This window comes from Astatotilapia calliptera, chromosome 6 (genome assembly GCF_964374335.1).
Source record: "Astatotilapia calliptera chromosome 6, fAstCal68.1, whole genome shotgun sequence".
Classification (NCBI taxonomy): domain Eukaryota; kingdom Metazoa; phylum Chordata; class Actinopteri; order Cichliformes; family Cichlidae; genus Astatotilapia; species Astatotilapia calliptera.
The window spans coordinates 9,810,513-9,826,702 of record NC_137427.1 but is presented as its reverse complement, the minus strand read 5'-3'; the positions used below and the strand labels follow the sequence as shown (position 1 = coordinate 9,826,702).

The following is a 16,190-nucleotide window of genomic DNA, read 5'->3' as shown; positions in this document are numbered from 1 at the left end:
GCATCAAAGGGAGAAATTTGAATGACATATGTAAGATGGTGAATGATAGTAAATTGTGCCATGATTAAATCTTGAAGTTATTTTAAGGTTAAGCAGCTGTGCATCACAGCTGCCCTCACTGCTGTGCGTGAATGATTTGTTAATTTCCATACTGTTGAAAGTTCTGAAATCAAAATTGGCAACCCGTAGTTGTCAGTGAAAGGAGCTTGAAATGATTCAACTATATTTTTTTTTCTTTAACATTATTTCCTGTTTGCAGCTTCAAAAGTAAGCCATATCTGCCTCAGTGACAAAAATGTAAAGTGATTATTTGCTGCACGTATCAAGTACAAAGTATCCTGCATTTGTGCTTTTGCTTAAATGTTAATCATAACTGGGTTAATGCACATAGCCTCATGTTTTAGATGCGAGACTGGTTTGATTTGCATGGTCTGCAAGTTTTATAAACACTGATCAAATTGTGCTTGGTTCATTGGTTTTTCTATCATTTCCTGTTTTGTTTTTGATCAAGTTCAGTTTCTTTTGCCTTCGTGCCAATGTCACAGATGCACAACTGTTGAATAAAGTCATAGGTTCAGGCGTCTTGTGCATGCTGCGTCATTCATTTGCTGCAGTAGTACAAATTTAATATAGTTTGCAGAGGATATGCTGTACTTTCCCATCCCAACATGACAGCTCACAGCACAGCCTTTGAGTCTGCCTGGATTTAAACAGGTTATTTTAGGCCTCAGATGCTTGTGAGTGTATTTACCGGTAATTACATGTCACAGTATGCACTAAACATTTACATCTTAAAAGTAAAGAATTCCACAGAAATGGCAAAGAGTTTAACCACACATTTTACTTACAATATATAGTAAAACGTTGAGTCTGTGTTTCCATTGAGTATGGCCTTGTGAATGTCAGTACATTTGTTAAACACCTTACATTTACTAATGCTACAGTTCAAGATGTCAAAAGCAACCTAAACTAATGTTACAGATATCACCAAAACACTGAATTCTGTGACAGCAGGTTGTTTACTTAGATTCAAGGTTATTAAGTGCGTCAAGTAAATAATATATATCTATCAAATAGACACCAAATACAAACCAAATAATCTGATTTGATCATATTCTTTAGCAGACATACAAATAATTAAAGATTCAGTTATTTCAAATAAAAACCCATTTACTCTGCAATCTGCTCACACACACACACACACACGATTAAATGTCTGAACTTGTACACCAAGTCTTTGTTTCGTCTTCAGAGGTGTAGAGAGGAGAAGAGCTTCCTGGGAACACCGCTGTCCACGAGTTTTCCTATGAGGGCATTTTGTGGAGTTTCGTTCCTGAAGGGAGAACTGTTCTCTTTGTCAACCATCAGACCTCCGTAACACTTTCTGCACACCGCCTGATATTTGTCTGCTCCACCAATCACTTCCACCTATGACACAGACAAGACTTTATAAGTATACAACAGATTTATTGCAGACTCTCCATCTCCAACTCTAAAGCACTGGAGAAAATACAGGAAATGGTGAGAAAAATTCTCATTTTATATCACTGGATTTTCTATGGCATATTTTCATTCGTTTGAAGTCATCAGCATCATGCTCATCAAAGATCGGTTAGTTCCAGTTAAATCCAGAATCACTAATTAAATATAAGTGAACACTTCTTTTATGTTTTTAATATATTTACTGCATACAGACACTAAGTCTGTCTCATCACCACCCTTTGAAGAGTTCTTTTATCACAGCCTCAGTTATGCCTCCTCACCTCCTTTTCAGCTCCTATCCTCTTGGTGTAGGCAGCTTCTTTGAAACACTGCATGCAGACAGCGTGGAGCTTCACTACACTCTCCGCCAGAGGAACAAGGTTCAGGATGTTTCCAAACGCCTACAAGAATGTGCAGGACAGCAGAAAAGCACAGTCAATATCACTGAATGAACAGAGGTATAATTGCATTACAAGAAAAGAATAGACAATGTAGTGTGGAATAATGAGCGCATTGAGCCGTCTGCATCAGTTCTGCTCCTGCAGATTGTTCAGCATTTCCTTAAAAATGTTCATCGTCTGGGACATTTTGTTACCCCTTTTTCCCAGAGCGGTGCTTGGTGTTGCCCTGCAGCAGCCACAGTCTACCTGTATCACACCGATATGTGGACACTACTCACCTTTCTCTGGAAGGTTCCATCTAAGGCAGCTACAATGATTGTCTTCCCCAAATTAGCCATCTCCTCACAAAACTCCACAGCATCTGGGAACTGCAACATGAAGGAAGCAGAGAGTATTTAATGAAGGTCTCTATGCAAGTAAAGACCTATTAAATCAAATAATTTTTTAAGCACTGGTCATTCAGGCTAGTGCAACTAGCAACCTCAGATGGCTGACAAAGTAACAAAACAAGATTCAGTGACGACCAATTTTAAATAAATTAAAAATAAGCTAAAATGTAAGTTTAGAATAGCCTAAGGGAGCACATCAAATGAAATTCAGAAATTACTTTAAATATTTTAAATCCAAAATTTTAAGAAAATGGATGAAAAAAGTAAAAATATATAAAAGAAATAACTAAAAACAAGGCTAGAGAAAATAAAATAAATAAATTAAAAAAAAATAGCACAATGGCTATTAAAATTTTAAGAGTGTAAGAAACCAAAACAACAAAACTGAATAAACCCAATATATTAGTTAAAATGGAAAAATAAATAAAAACAAAGTAAATGTCTATCAAAATATCTAATAAAAAAAAAAAAGAAGGACTTTATTTTAAAGTCAGAAAGGTAGCAGTATAGGATTTTTTTCAAAAAAGGAGAGAGAAAAAAAACAAAAAACAATGGGGTAAATGTAAAATGTAAATATATAGATAGACTTACAAACTGTCCTTCATCGATTCCAATCACACAAGCTCGTAGTGCCAAAGGCCGCACATCCCTCAGACAATTTGCTGGTACAGCTTCCATTGTGCTTCTAAAAGATGTACCAGAGAGAAGGAACTTAACTTCAGACAGATGTGCAGTCATTGCATTTGCTGTGACTGACCTGCTGAAATATTTACACAATCCATTTGCACACTAACTCCTCCACAGGAAAATGCACATCTGAGAAGTCTCACCACTAGAGGTCAGCTGGTGCTAACGTGTCATAACTTGGATTAAGGTAAAAGGAAGCAGCAAACGCAGCTTCTCCTCTATTTTTATTAAAACTCACCTTTTAGAGAATTACTTAATTGCTGTATTTGTTTGATGTTCATTATTATATGAAGACAATCAGTGGGATTATGCTTTCAGGTGTTCTACCTCTGCTGTATAACAAAATTATTGTTAAGAACTAATGTGTCCAGAGAGAGCACTTCCAGCCTAAGGTGTACTTGTCGGAAAATTGCATGCAGCTGTGCACAAATTAAAAATGAACTACTAAGCAAGACTGCATTGGGCTAATGTCTCCTCTTCCTCCTATTATGAAAACCAGAGGGTATTTCTGTGGATATGAACAGCTCAGCTAAACAACAAAGTAAACAGAAAAAACGAGGCTTACTTGTCATGAGTGGCCATGCCCGTGTCGGAGTACCGTGTATCTTTGGCATATTTGATCACCAGGCAGTTGTACTGGGCTATCTGGAAACGGCGCACTCTTCTCATCAGTTCAGTGCTGCAGAATAAATAAAGTTTGCAAACATCAGTTAAAGCTGGATGTTTATTTTCTACATGGACATAAAACTATAGTGCAGACACTATACACGTAAGCGCGGTAACGAATGCTACATAACATGATTAGTATGAAAATAGTGCAAAAATCTGTGCACTGATCGTTAAAATGTACCATATGCTGTATTAATGTGTATCAACTGTACGCTGTACAGTAACATGAACTGTTTTTATGAATGGGAGCCGGATAAACAATGCAGAATTTGGCGGGAAGTTTTGATTTGGGCGGAAAATCTTCATATAGTTTGTTTTAACATAATTTTACACGTTGGGCACGTAAAAAACTGGCTAATTAACGGCTCTAAAAATGCTTTCTTTAGGTTTATAAGTGAAGAACCCACCTTTTGCCTGAAAACATAGGTCCAAAAATTACCTGCAAACGACAACAAAGAGTCGACGTCAGGACGTGAAAGTCGGTTAGATAACAGTTTTTATCACCACAGGTATGCACCGTTTAAAGTTATTTATATTTTCTTAATTACCTGAGGGTAATTTTTGTTGTAGACACCTACCTGAATTTGTCCCCGGGCTTTCCTCGGTGAGTTTGGTAGGACTCTTGGGAAATCTACGCAGTCCATGTTCATTTAAAATACACAATAACTTAGTAATAAAAAAAATAACAGACAAAAAACCAGGTAATTACAACCGCTACTATCAACAAAACGATAACGTAGTCAGGACACAAGAAGTTGAATTTGCCGCGCCGGCAGTTGTCAGCGGATTTATCCACAGTTCCACCAATCAGCACAGAGTCACGTGATATAGTTTGAGCCAAACAGGCTCAACGGCTCATGTCTGCCACTATTGACCAATCAGAGCCAAGAGGGGTGTTTCGTTAGCCTAAAAAATGGAGGGCTAAAGAAAAGCTCTCTTTTTTAGGCTAAAAGCGCATATTTTCTTTAATAATTTACAGTTTTATGTTAATATTTGTAAAGTAAGACCCCTATGCGCTTACGTAAAATAATGTAAGTGATGTTTGTATGTTGAGTATAAAAGCAAAAGGTGTTGTTTCATATATTTTATGCATTAACATACAAGAAGTATCTACTGTATATGCATGAGGTTAATTTTACAAGTTTGATTGCAGGGTCACTTGATGACATTTCACTGTAATATACACTGGCTTGTCAGTTTATTAAGTACACCTGTTCAACTAGTTGTTTGCACAAGTATCGAATCATGGAAGCAAGGTGGTCAAGACAACCTGTTTAAAGAAAGTTCAAAGAAAGGTGATCATAAGTATTTCAGAAACTGCTGGTCTACTGGGATTTTTTTTTACTTTGATGGTTCAAAAACGAGAAAATATCCACTGGATGGCAGTTCTCTGGGTGAAAATGCCTTGTTGATGTCAGAGGACAATGGCCAGACAGCTTCAAGGTGATAGGAAATACAACTCAAATTTGTATTTGAGTTACAATGTAACCATTGTAACGAGTGGTTACAATGTAACGAGTGGTTACAATAACCACTCGTTGCAATGTGTGCAGAAAAGCCTCTCTGAATGAACAACATGTGGAAGCTAGCGCAGGAGACCACACCCGGGTAACCCTATTTCATCTAAGAGCAGAAAACTGAAGCTACAGTTCACATTGGCTCATCTTAATTGGACAATAGAAGAAAAAATGAAATGGAATTGGAAAAATGCTGCCTTGTATGTCTGCTGAGAGATTCAGATAGGGCCAGAATTTGGATGCATGCCTTGTATCTATCCATGGTTTTATATTGTATATTTTCTTGACGAAGTTTTGCCCCCTTGGTAACAACTGAGCATCATTTAAGCACCACCTTATCACAAAGCTTGTTTATTTATTAATTTTTTGTCTTCATCCCTTTTATAAAAACAATGATATGTAGATGGAGTTTAGTAATTATTATCTTTGGTGTTTATGAAACAAAACAGTGGGCCTATGTTTACTTATTTTGGCCAAAGTATTTATTCACAAGGCTAAAGACCCACAGTATTTACATGCTATTCCTCTGTATGTGTATTTATTAAGCATGTATCTCTGTTCTTCAAGAAATAACCTCACCACTGTTAACTGTAACATTTTTTAATGTTTCATTTTGTTTAATATCTATTTAGGTTTAATTTACTAAACATCCGATTTTTATTCAATGCACAGTCTGTATTTTCCATCAGCTGCCCCATGGGTCATCCAAATGACTGTGGTAAATAGATTCCAGCTACCTTCTGTTTTCCTTGTTTTGTCAGCTTTTTTGAATAATTTATAGTTTATGCTATTACTTGTCCTATGGCTCATTGTAGTGTAGGTCAGAGGCGGAGCCAGACATTTGAAACACCTGGGGCTTAGCCCAAAAGGGTAGTGTGCATGTGGGATTTTTTTTTTTTTTTGGGGGGGGGGGGGGGGGGGGCGGGGGTAGAAATGACTGAAAGATTAATAGGCTCTGTTTTGAGTTTTGTTCAAAAAAAGAATGACTTCATATAGGAAATAAAATATATCACATATGCAGGACACCTTAAACTAGTTTTTTAATTAAGCAGCGAGGCAGAACAAAGTCGGGGCTGTATCAAGACACGAGGACTAAACCCCAATTCAACCAGACCCAGAACTGATCTAGAATTAAAACAGGACTACAACAGTTCAAAATCAGGACTACTGAGGACTTAACCAAAACAGAACCACAATCAAAACTAGATGATAGTAGCACTAAAATCACCATAGACCTGCACTACACTTGTTTTTTTAATTCTACCAAAGTACAATATTTCGATTGAGAAAAGTTTATATAATTATTTAGCCTTGTTGTGCAAACAAGCCTGCAAAACTTAATAAATATAGAATTTGAAAAATAACAAACCTAAAAAGAAACACTAGGTATGAGATACATGAGTACCTATGATACGGTGAAACCAGATATTTACATACTCTTCAGATAAAAACACTTTTTTAATTGTAACATCAAATCAGACTAAATGTTAATTATTTTTAGATTGATAAATATAAAAAACATATTTGTTTTTTTTATAATTCAAGTATTTATTAGATTTTGCATTTTATAACAGCAAATACGGAGATGCAACAACCAAAAGCAAGAAGCAAACAAACAAAAACAAACAAAATAAATAACTGTAGCGCGCGGCGGATACACTAAAGCGGTCGCGCCAGAATGCCACGCTAAAAAGAAAGATTCTTTAAAATACAAGGGGGAGCAAGCGAGTCAGATACCACGGGCACAGAGAGGAAGCAGGTCTGATCAGAAACAGTTTATTACTAGGCCAGGGAGCACAAATAAAAACACCCTTAAAATGTATGTAATAAAATGTTTGCCCTCTACTAAAAACAATTCTAAAACCCGTAAAACTACCATTTTCTACATTCACTAAAAACCCCCCTGCTATAATTAGGCCACATGTTCATTATGGGTCCATCAGCAGGCCAGGAATTCCTCCTTTAGAGCAGAGTCCACGCCAGCCCCGTCTTCAGCAGAGAAGAAAGAGCCACCCATCTTCTTGTCCTTCCGCTGGCCCATCGCTTCCCAGCCCGGCTTGCGTTCTGCACCCGAATCCATGATGTGACCACCGCCACAGCTCCCCTTGCGTCGGTGTCCTGCAACATAACAAATAGGGGCCAGAACAATGGTCCCAGAAGCGGCCCTGGCTCATGGCCATGGTGACCCTCTCCCAATCCAGCTGCACCCAGTAAACAACAGTAGAGACCCTACTCACAAATGCAGGCAGAGGTAAACCTCTGCCCTGCTGCCAATCACACGCGTTGTCTCTTACTGTTGCCGTTCCATGAGGTCAGGACTTGGTCGCCGCATCACACTTGCCATCTCGCATTAACCTTCCAGTCTGGGGCCTCTCTCTTTCAGTGCACAGCTAGCCTGTTTTTAAAAGGTCTTTACACAGCTGATAGGCCACCTCTGGACACACCCCTGCCTCAGCAGGTGGTCCCTATCAGCTAATTTGTCCCATGTGCAGCCAGTCCACAGTGGATAAAAACCATGTCACATAACACACTAAAAACCATGCAATAGAAACAGAATAAAACCATGCAAATAAAACACTCATAAATAAACACTAAAAATCAGAATAAAAACAATATACAAGATAAATACAAATTTCCACTGTGTGACATAACTAAAAAAAAACCCCACAACAAAACAAGTGAAGTTTTAACATATGTTGTATTAAGCTCAAATGTCCAAAAACATATTTGTTAACTTTAAGAGTAAAGAGAGAAACTATCTGTATTTCTTAATTGTAAATGGCACCAAATTGTATTCAAACTTGAGCCACACTTATGGAGCTCCACAATTCTTTTCCTAGTGTTTTGGTTGACATCTCTTGGTTTTCCCATGTCACAGAAACAGGCTCTGTGTTTCGCCTTACATGCATCCACAGGTGTGCCACCAATTTACTCACATGGACTCTACTAACCTATCAGAAGCTTCTTCAGCTCAGAATGGAATCGTCTGGAGTTTCTTATTAATTAACAATAAACTTAGTGTATATGTACTCCTCTCTCTCTCTCTCTCTTTATTCTGACATTTAACTAATTCAAAAGATATTTCAATATTTATTTATCCAAAACAAAACAAGTTTACTCTAAATTGATGTTGTACAGTAAAAAAATGTTCTTGTGTTTTCCATAAAGTGTATGTAAATATCTGGTTTAAACTGTGAATATACTGCTGTGTATTGAAATTCCTCTTGTTTTGCATAGATATATACTGAACAACATACAAAGCATAATATATAAAATACTACCAGAGTTTTTTCTTTGAAAGAAGCCCCTTATGTCCATTCTTGTATATCAGTGCATTACTGAAACCGATTTATTTAGCCGTGGAGGGTAACAACTGAAAATATGAAATAAACACACATGTAAGCTAAGACTCTCTAAAGAAACATTATTGTTGTTGTTCGGCTTTTCATTTCGCCGTTTGCTGATTCACTGTTTGATATCAATCTTTCGTGATGCACCGTCATATTTACATTATTTTTACAGTAAGAATGATTTGCTTTGGTACCTGGTCGAACTTCAGTTCTCCTCTGTCTGCCTGGCTGCGTTTCTCTAACAGCGCAGCAGCTGCCCCGCTTAGTGTCTGAGCTCGGATCATACCAATATTAGGGGGGATTTACGCACAGTCGTAAATTCCTACAGTGTGCACTATGTGCTTCGAATATTGTGTGTAGTTTTTGTTTTATACAGTGTCAGCCAGACATCTAACTATGAAAAAATTACACTCCAAAAGACCCCGGGCTTCTGACAAAACAACCCGGGCTTAAGCCCAGTAAGCCACCCCCCGGCTCCGCCACTGGTGTAGGTTTATTCGACATTACATTAGTGTCACCTGCACTGTTTGTTAAGCTCTACTTCCTGCATAGCTGTGCTTTAGGTCACATGTTTGATCAAATCCCGGAACTAGATATAAATAAAGAAAATGTAGCTTTTAGCAACCGTTACTTCCCATTTTTGTAAAGTAAACAATACGGTTTTAAGCCTCTACCACTCCCTGTCTGACATTTCTGATCTATAAACGACCACGTCCACAATAGACATGGCTGATTTATTTACTTTTCTGAAATGAGGGTCAGTCTGAAGTTCAGTCCACAGTAGAGAGCACGTCTTCTGTATTCATCAGCCAGCGACGACTTTAAACACCACAGGAGAAAAAATAATGCACTGGACAGAGATGAAGAAAGACGTAAGAGCTTAATTTTTATGATTTTTTGTTTTTTCTGTGTTATTAGGATTAGTTCAGTCTTAATTCAGTGTGAAAACAAGTAGAGATCACCCACCCTGCACAGGATTGAGTTAGGAACCGTCTGCAAAATTACCTGGCTTACTGAAACAACAGACTTGGGCAGTAATATAAAACCTATAAGACATGTTTTTCTGCTATTATTTTTTTAATCTTCCGTGTAATGAGAAAATGGAGTGCGCAATTAAATCCCCCATAGAGGGCAAACACCCGGATATTGGTACTTTGGATTGTAAGATATGCTTTATTGATCCCTAAAGTTGGGAAATTACTGCGATATCGCAGCCAAAACTCAAACACAACCCACAACAACATAGTCTAATAAAAAGAATAGAGCAATAAAAAATACAAAGTCACACAACAAAATAGTTTAATAAGGTAAAATATTCAAATAAAAAAAGAATTCTGTTAAATAGTGTAATAAAGACCGATAAAAAGTTTAAATAAACTACAACAAAAGAAATATACAGAAATTATATAAAAAGCTGAATATAATGTGATGAAGTGCCTCTATAAAGTTGGTGTGTCTGACATGTCTTTATATTCCCTGTAAAGCACTTTGTAATAGATTGCTGTCTTAAAAAGTGCTATATAAATACATTTTACTTCCTTACTAAAATAAATTTAACAAAGCAAAATAAAACAGAATAACACGTACACTACTATAGTTTGTAAAAGTAATTGTCAGATAACAATGCCCAATACACAGTCTAACTGTAGTGGACAGTTCCTGCAGTGTGCATTTTATAATATTTTTCAGTAGAATTTTTTTCCTTTCTTTTTTTTAGCAGCCCTGGTGTAATTTCACTCACCTAGTTCACCTTCCAAATATTTTTTTAATGTTTTCGTCACAACTATATCACAGGACTCCCATTCTGATAGCAATAAAAAGAAGTTGGAGTAATATAAGCACCAAAGCAGCGGTGTAATTGCGGCAGCAGAAGGCGCTGTTCACCGTATTTACGTCGCTGGTCGCCGGCTGATGGTGGTTGGTGTCTGTTCTTTCATGGCCGCGCAGCTCTCATGAGTTTCTCTCTCTTGCAGGAGCTCGAGAGGCAGTATTCCCCCAGCAGGTGGTCCCCCAGGATGTCGGCCGACGACGTGATCAAAGCCCACGTGAAGGCTTTAAAGGAAGGTGGGTTTGTTGTGAACTGGATACACACGACTGTGAAACCCGGCTGTGGCGAACAGGCAGGGCAGCAGGAACACAGGTGTCGTGCCAAATGTCGGATACTCGGGGACATCTGTGTCCGGGTCGATTATTTGTGCCTTACTTTGAAGCTTTGACACGCATTCTGACAGAGAAGCTACAGTTTTTCATTGTGCAGCATTTATAAAAACACTCACAGTGCTTAATGACTTACTCTAAGACTTCCTCTTTAATCTGCCAGATTACAAGATCCTACACCTGTGCATATTACGCATAAAACTACGTATTTTGGATATTTAATGTAGTGTGAGTACTTTTTAAAAACAAAACCTCAGTGAATAAGTAATGCTAATAAGTCTCTCTGTCATCATACGTGTAGTTTTAAGGGCTATAAACATATTTGGGGCATTTTTTTTTTTTTTAGATCTATAAGTCTTAAACCTGAGACCCTTTTCCTGATAGAAATCACCAGTTTTGCCTGTTTTCATTTTTGATAAATGTTTTTAATTTAAGTGGTAAAATCTTTTTCTTTAAACAGAAAACAGTCTACTGATATGAAAATACGCAGCATTGCTCAGAATGATTTCTAATTAATTTGTCAGCAGTAGACAAACATGCATTTGGTCTCTTTGTATCTGTAATCATGGCGTTGTACCTAATGCTGTCTGCTGTTCAGGTACGGAGCGAGCCCGTGGTATGGCTCAAACTTTACTCAATGTCCCATATGGGGAAGGAGATGGAGAGAAACTGGACGTCTATATACCCAACATCAACTCTCTGGGTACGGACATGCATCGTTGCCCCACACACTGTTATCCTCCAGGTACAGAGCTGGTATAGGATTAACAGGCCTCATCCTCTCTCTTTCAGATGTCCACCTTGTTGTTTACATACATGGAGGCTACTGGCAGTTTCTCAGGTCTGTGCTGTTGCTGGAATCTCTACATTTCTAACCATAATTCGATTTCTGGGTCATTCATTTTGGGTTTTTGTGGTCACACAGCAAAGAGGAGTCTGGGTTCATGGCTGTTCCGCTCATTGATAAAGGTGTAGTGGTGGTTGCAGTCGGTTACGACATTGCCCCCAAAGGTAGTCTTTCCATTTTTGACAGTATTGTTTCCGTTCTCTCAGGTGAAAAAGGATGATTTAAGAAGATGAACTGAAAAATGTCAGCTTCCTGTTGTGACCTTTCTTTTCAGGTAACATGGACCTGATGGTATCACAAGTTCGCAGGAGTATTGTGTCTGTCGTTCAGCAGTATTCTCACATCAGGTAGCATTGCTTGTTTTTTATATTTGGATTGGATTGTATTTCTTTATTTCTTTAGTTCTTTAAACCTGATGATGAAGAATGTGAAAGCTCATCATCGTCAGGCTTGAAGGATGTCATCTTAAAGCCTCCCAATCTAATGAAATTGTATTTGCAGCTGACTAAAATGTCACTGCCTCTGTTGTAAACGCACTGTGTGTCGTTCTGATGATTCACTCAGTGGTCTGTACCTGTGTGGCCACTCTGCTGGGGCACACCTGGCTGCAATGGTCCTCTCAACTGACTGGTCGCAGTACAGCATCACTCCCCAGATTAAAGGTGAAGGCTGTCAGTTGAAACGGGACATGTAATCAGTAATATAATAAGGCAGAAGTAATTCAGTATTAATAAAATAGGAGGTTAAAACATGATACATTTTTGTTTTCTGATTGTGTTTTAGGTGCTTTTCTTGTGAGTGGCATCTATGACCTCCTGCCCATCTTGTCCACCTACGTCAACGAGCCTTTGAAGATGACAGAGTAGGTGCCTCACTACACTACAGACTGCGGGATAGCTTGTTTAGTACAACTACATACACCATCCCTGTTGTGTTTGCAACTCACTTTTTACAGTTATCTGAGTTTAGAAACACCAATGTGGACATAGACTCTGTGCTTGGTAACAGTAGTTATACTTAAAGACGGCGGTTTTCAAAAAGTTAATATATTAATGAAAGCGACTGATGCAGGAATGCGGTATCATAGTATACTCGCAACTGAACATCTGTTGAAGCCCTGTCTTTTTGGTAGTCCAGCAGATGTATTCCCAGCAACATTGTCCATTCAAGGGGGAAATGATCCAAATCTAATTCTAAAAGTGAATAACTGGAAATTATTTTTTCCCTTTAATGTTGAAGTTACATTCTAGTTGGTTATTATACCAAAAACAGATCTAAGTTAATACGCCCTGATAAAGGCCAAATTCACCAGTTTTGCCCAATTTATTGTTTATTATGAGCGCTTAAGGCCTCAAAGCCCTTTAAAATTCGTTATTAACTAGTATCTTAATATTTACATATACAGATAAAGTAAGCTGGACTCTTATGAATAACAGGAAAATTATGGTGTTACAGTTTAACCTTTCAAAATTAGCTAGCAACCTACCTCTTAAGCTGTCCTACTTTACTACATGTGCTGCAGACATAATAAGAGTATGTTCTAGAGAACGTTCATATGATGTCTCAAAATTTTTATTTAACTTCTTTGTTGTCTTGTGTTTTATGTAATGGTTGTTATAGTTGTAAATAATCCTATCAGAAATTCCTGGATCCAGAGCCGGATCAGGATCAACTGTAAAACTGAGTCACTTGAAGTTTGGCTAAACCTCACTTCTGTTCTTAACGTTTTAGGAAAATTTCTTTCTAACACACAAACTAAACCAATCACTTAACCTTCTCAGCAGTGTTTAAAAACAGAGTGGGTGTAGTTAGAAATAAGTTACCAGACCTAGCCTGCTTCTCTTCTTGAGGCTACATTAATTGGTGCTAACACACCTGAATGTTTGGAGATTGCCTTGGAAGCTTAGTGGTGTAATCCCATTGTTTACAAACTGAAGTTGGGTTTAAAAAGTAATTAGATTTTCACAACTTGTTAACACTTTATGCAATTTCCCAATTTAATTATCGTACTTTCTCAAACTTGGTAGCTGAGGTTGGTTGATGTGCACATTTGTCTTCCATCTCAATGTGTAAATCTAAAAAGTCCTTAAACTCATTTGTCATTGTCCAAATTAGTTTAAGGACTCCTGCAGTAATCCATTTGCATTTGGCTCTAAGTGCCAGTCCGTGTGACGTAAAGAGCATTGTGTGAACGAATGTCATGATGCTCAACACAAAGGAGAAACTGTGCGTGTAAATGTCCTGGTGTTCATCCGTGTGTCCTCCGTTGGCCTGTGGTGCCAGTCAGTGCCTCATTCCTCTGTCTCGTGGGTGTCTACTGTTTGCAGGGAGGTGGCAGTTAGGAACAGCCCCAGCAAGCTGGTCCCTCAGCTCAAACTCTCCTCCTGCAGCTGTCAGATTGTTGTGGCTGTTGCTGAGAACGACTCGCCAGAGTTTCGCAAGCAGTCTGAGGAATTTTACAAAGTCAGTACCCGTGTCTGAGAACAGATGCAGTTAATGATCGGTGTATAAGAATAATTCAAGATAAATGATTTAGCCTTTAAAACTCTGATGCTTTGTTATGCCTTTTCTTTGCTCCACTGCTTGTTTTGTCCAATTTTCAATTAGAGCTCGTATTCAATTTGCAATACAAGAAAAGCTCCCAAAAATCTAAATTCAAGCTAGGAAATGCTTGTCATTGTTCTTATAAACAACATTTAGTGCATTCCTAAAATATTCTGTTAAATCATCTCCTGGCCTTGTGGTGATTTGGTGTCTCCACCCAACAAGCAACAGTCTTTTAAGATGTAAATCACAAGCAATATGACCTGACTCGGAAACATGGGGTCAGGCTTTTTCGTGTGTCTTTTGTTGGTGGAAACATCAATATACTTTCAAAATATGTTGTTATGCAAATCTGATATTTCCTCTGCTCTTTTTCTTGCTACCTCTTGTATTTCCTTTTAAGACTTTGGAGGCGTCAGGGCTGAATGTCACCATGGAGGATGTGGCGAATACAGATCACTTCAGTATTATTGAGAAGCTGGTTGACGGAGAGTATCACCTAACAAAGGTAAATATGCAAACAAAACCAAAGTTATTGAAAATTATTATGAATGTCAGTGCTTTTTTTTTTTTTTTTTTTTTTAACCACTCACCCTGTCTTTCAAAGCTTTATGAGATCAATATACTGTATTAACTTATAGCCTACGGTAGTCAAATTTCACCTCCTAACATTCAGCCGCTCTTTTACTAAAAAGACTAAAAGTTTACAAGTCAAAAAAGTATCTCTGTAGATTATCTTTTCATCAAATGTTCAACAAATGTAGTTGTTTTTAACCTAATTTCTGCACATGTTTATGGACTATACGTTTTGTCATCATCTTAATTTCCTGGTTTCTTTGTAGCTTCTCCTGAAGATGATGGGGAAGAGCTGAGGTGTTTTATCCATCATCTAATATCAACATACCTCGGTATCAACGAACACCTCTGAACAGAGCCATCATGCAGCAACACTGACTAAAATATGCATTGTTTCAGATTTGTACTCTGGTAAATCTACATTTTGTGTCCATTTGGATCCTTTGTCAGTGAGGTGCTGTGGATTGTTTTGATGTCTAGTTTCACTGTTTATGACCTTGTTCACTGTAGTTACTGCTTCTTTTTTTCTTTTTAAGGCCTAAGCTTTGTATGTTTCAGCCACCATGCTATGAAATTGTGTGCCTAAAACTAAGTCACATAAAAATGGCAATGGTAGTAAAACTATAATTTTAGATTCAGTTTGCACAATAGCTGTTAAGTAATCTCTTAAAATGTTTGTCCTGTCTCGTACCTTGCAAAGTCTATTGTTAGTTTTGGTATATTTCTGGTGTTTGTGTGTGGGTGGGTCTGTCTGGTTTGTGAATTGTATTTTTTTGGGGGGGACAACAATAGGAGCTTATGTCAACAATAATGAAACCGAATGTAGCTTTTTATTATAACTTCCGCAATGCTTATATGTCACCCAGGGAACTTTAATATGTTGTTGCTGATAAGGAAAATAATGTGTCTTTGCACTTTTTATTTGATTATAATCTAGTTCAAGAATCTGAATATTCAGGCGTTATTTTAAATTGCAGATACAACAAAACTGAAACTGATGCACATCACTACTTATGGCCATTACTCTAACATCTGACAAAACTGTTTACATGACTATGTACACTGTGTTCTGTTTATCGTTACTTATAAAGAGAACAATCAGTAAATGTTTATATTTGAGAAGCGTCAAGTCAAATTTATCTTTGTTTATTGTTTTCTTGTTTAGGAAATGATTTAAACTTGGATACAAGTGTGCAAAGGTAGTGAGGGACTCTAAATCCATTACTGTACTTAGAAAACAACAATTACATATTTGTGCAGTATAACTAATGAAATATTCTATTTTAAAATATTACAGATACTTCATTTATATTGAAAACTATAAATGGCAACTAATCAGTGATGTTTTATTGTTCTAAAGGCAGTTCCAGCAGCAGTTTTACTGTACAGTTTGGCCCATAAGTTTTTGGATAGTGATAGATTTTAACTCAAGCGGTGATTGAAGTGCAGACTTTCAGCTTTAATTCAAGGGCTTTAACAAAAGTGTTTAAGGATTACAGCAATTGTTTTTCGCATAGCTGCTCATTTTCAGAGGCTTAAAAGAAAATGGATCAACTAGAGTAAGTCACAAT

At 37.5% G+C, this 16,190-nt stretch overlaps 2 protein-coding genes across 2 annotated transcripts; one reads left to right on the top strand and one right to left on the bottom strand.

Annotated features, from left to right (window-relative positions):
- Nucleotides 1-821: 821 nt before the first annotated feature.
- Nucleotides 822-4,462, bottom strand: tk1 (thymidine kinase 1, soluble). Its single transcript, XM_026170133.2, has 7 exons — nt 4,207-4,462; nt 4,036-4,067; nt 3,525-3,638; nt 2,864-2,957; nt 2,162-2,251; nt 1,764-1,883; nt 822-1,428 (listed from the first exon to the last, which is right to left on the bottom strand). The coding sequence occupies exons 1-7, from the start codon at nt 4,276-4,278 to the stop codon at nt 1,249-1,251; spliced, it is 702 nt and encodes a 233-aa protein (XP_026025918.2). The 5' UTR covers nt 4,279-4,462; the 3' UTR covers nt 822-1,248.
- Nucleotides 4,463-9,207: 4,745 nt separating this feature from the next.
- On the top strand, nt 9,208-15,738 carry afmid (arylformamidase). The gene is made up of 11 exons (XM_026170130.2): nt 9,208-9,367; nt 10,469-10,559; nt 11,251-11,355; nt 11,445-11,493; nt 11,578-11,663; nt 11,774-11,846; nt 12,064-12,161; nt 12,283-12,361; nt 13,827-13,962; nt 14,447-14,551; nt 14,886-15,738. Exons 1-11 carry the CDS (start codon nt 9,341-9,343, stop codon nt 14,913-14,915), a joined length of 879 nt encoding a protein of 292 aa, XP_026025915.1. The 5' UTR covers nt 9,208-9,340; the 3' UTR covers nt 14,916-15,738.
- The last annotated feature ends 452 nt before the right edge of the window (nt 15,739-16,190 follow it).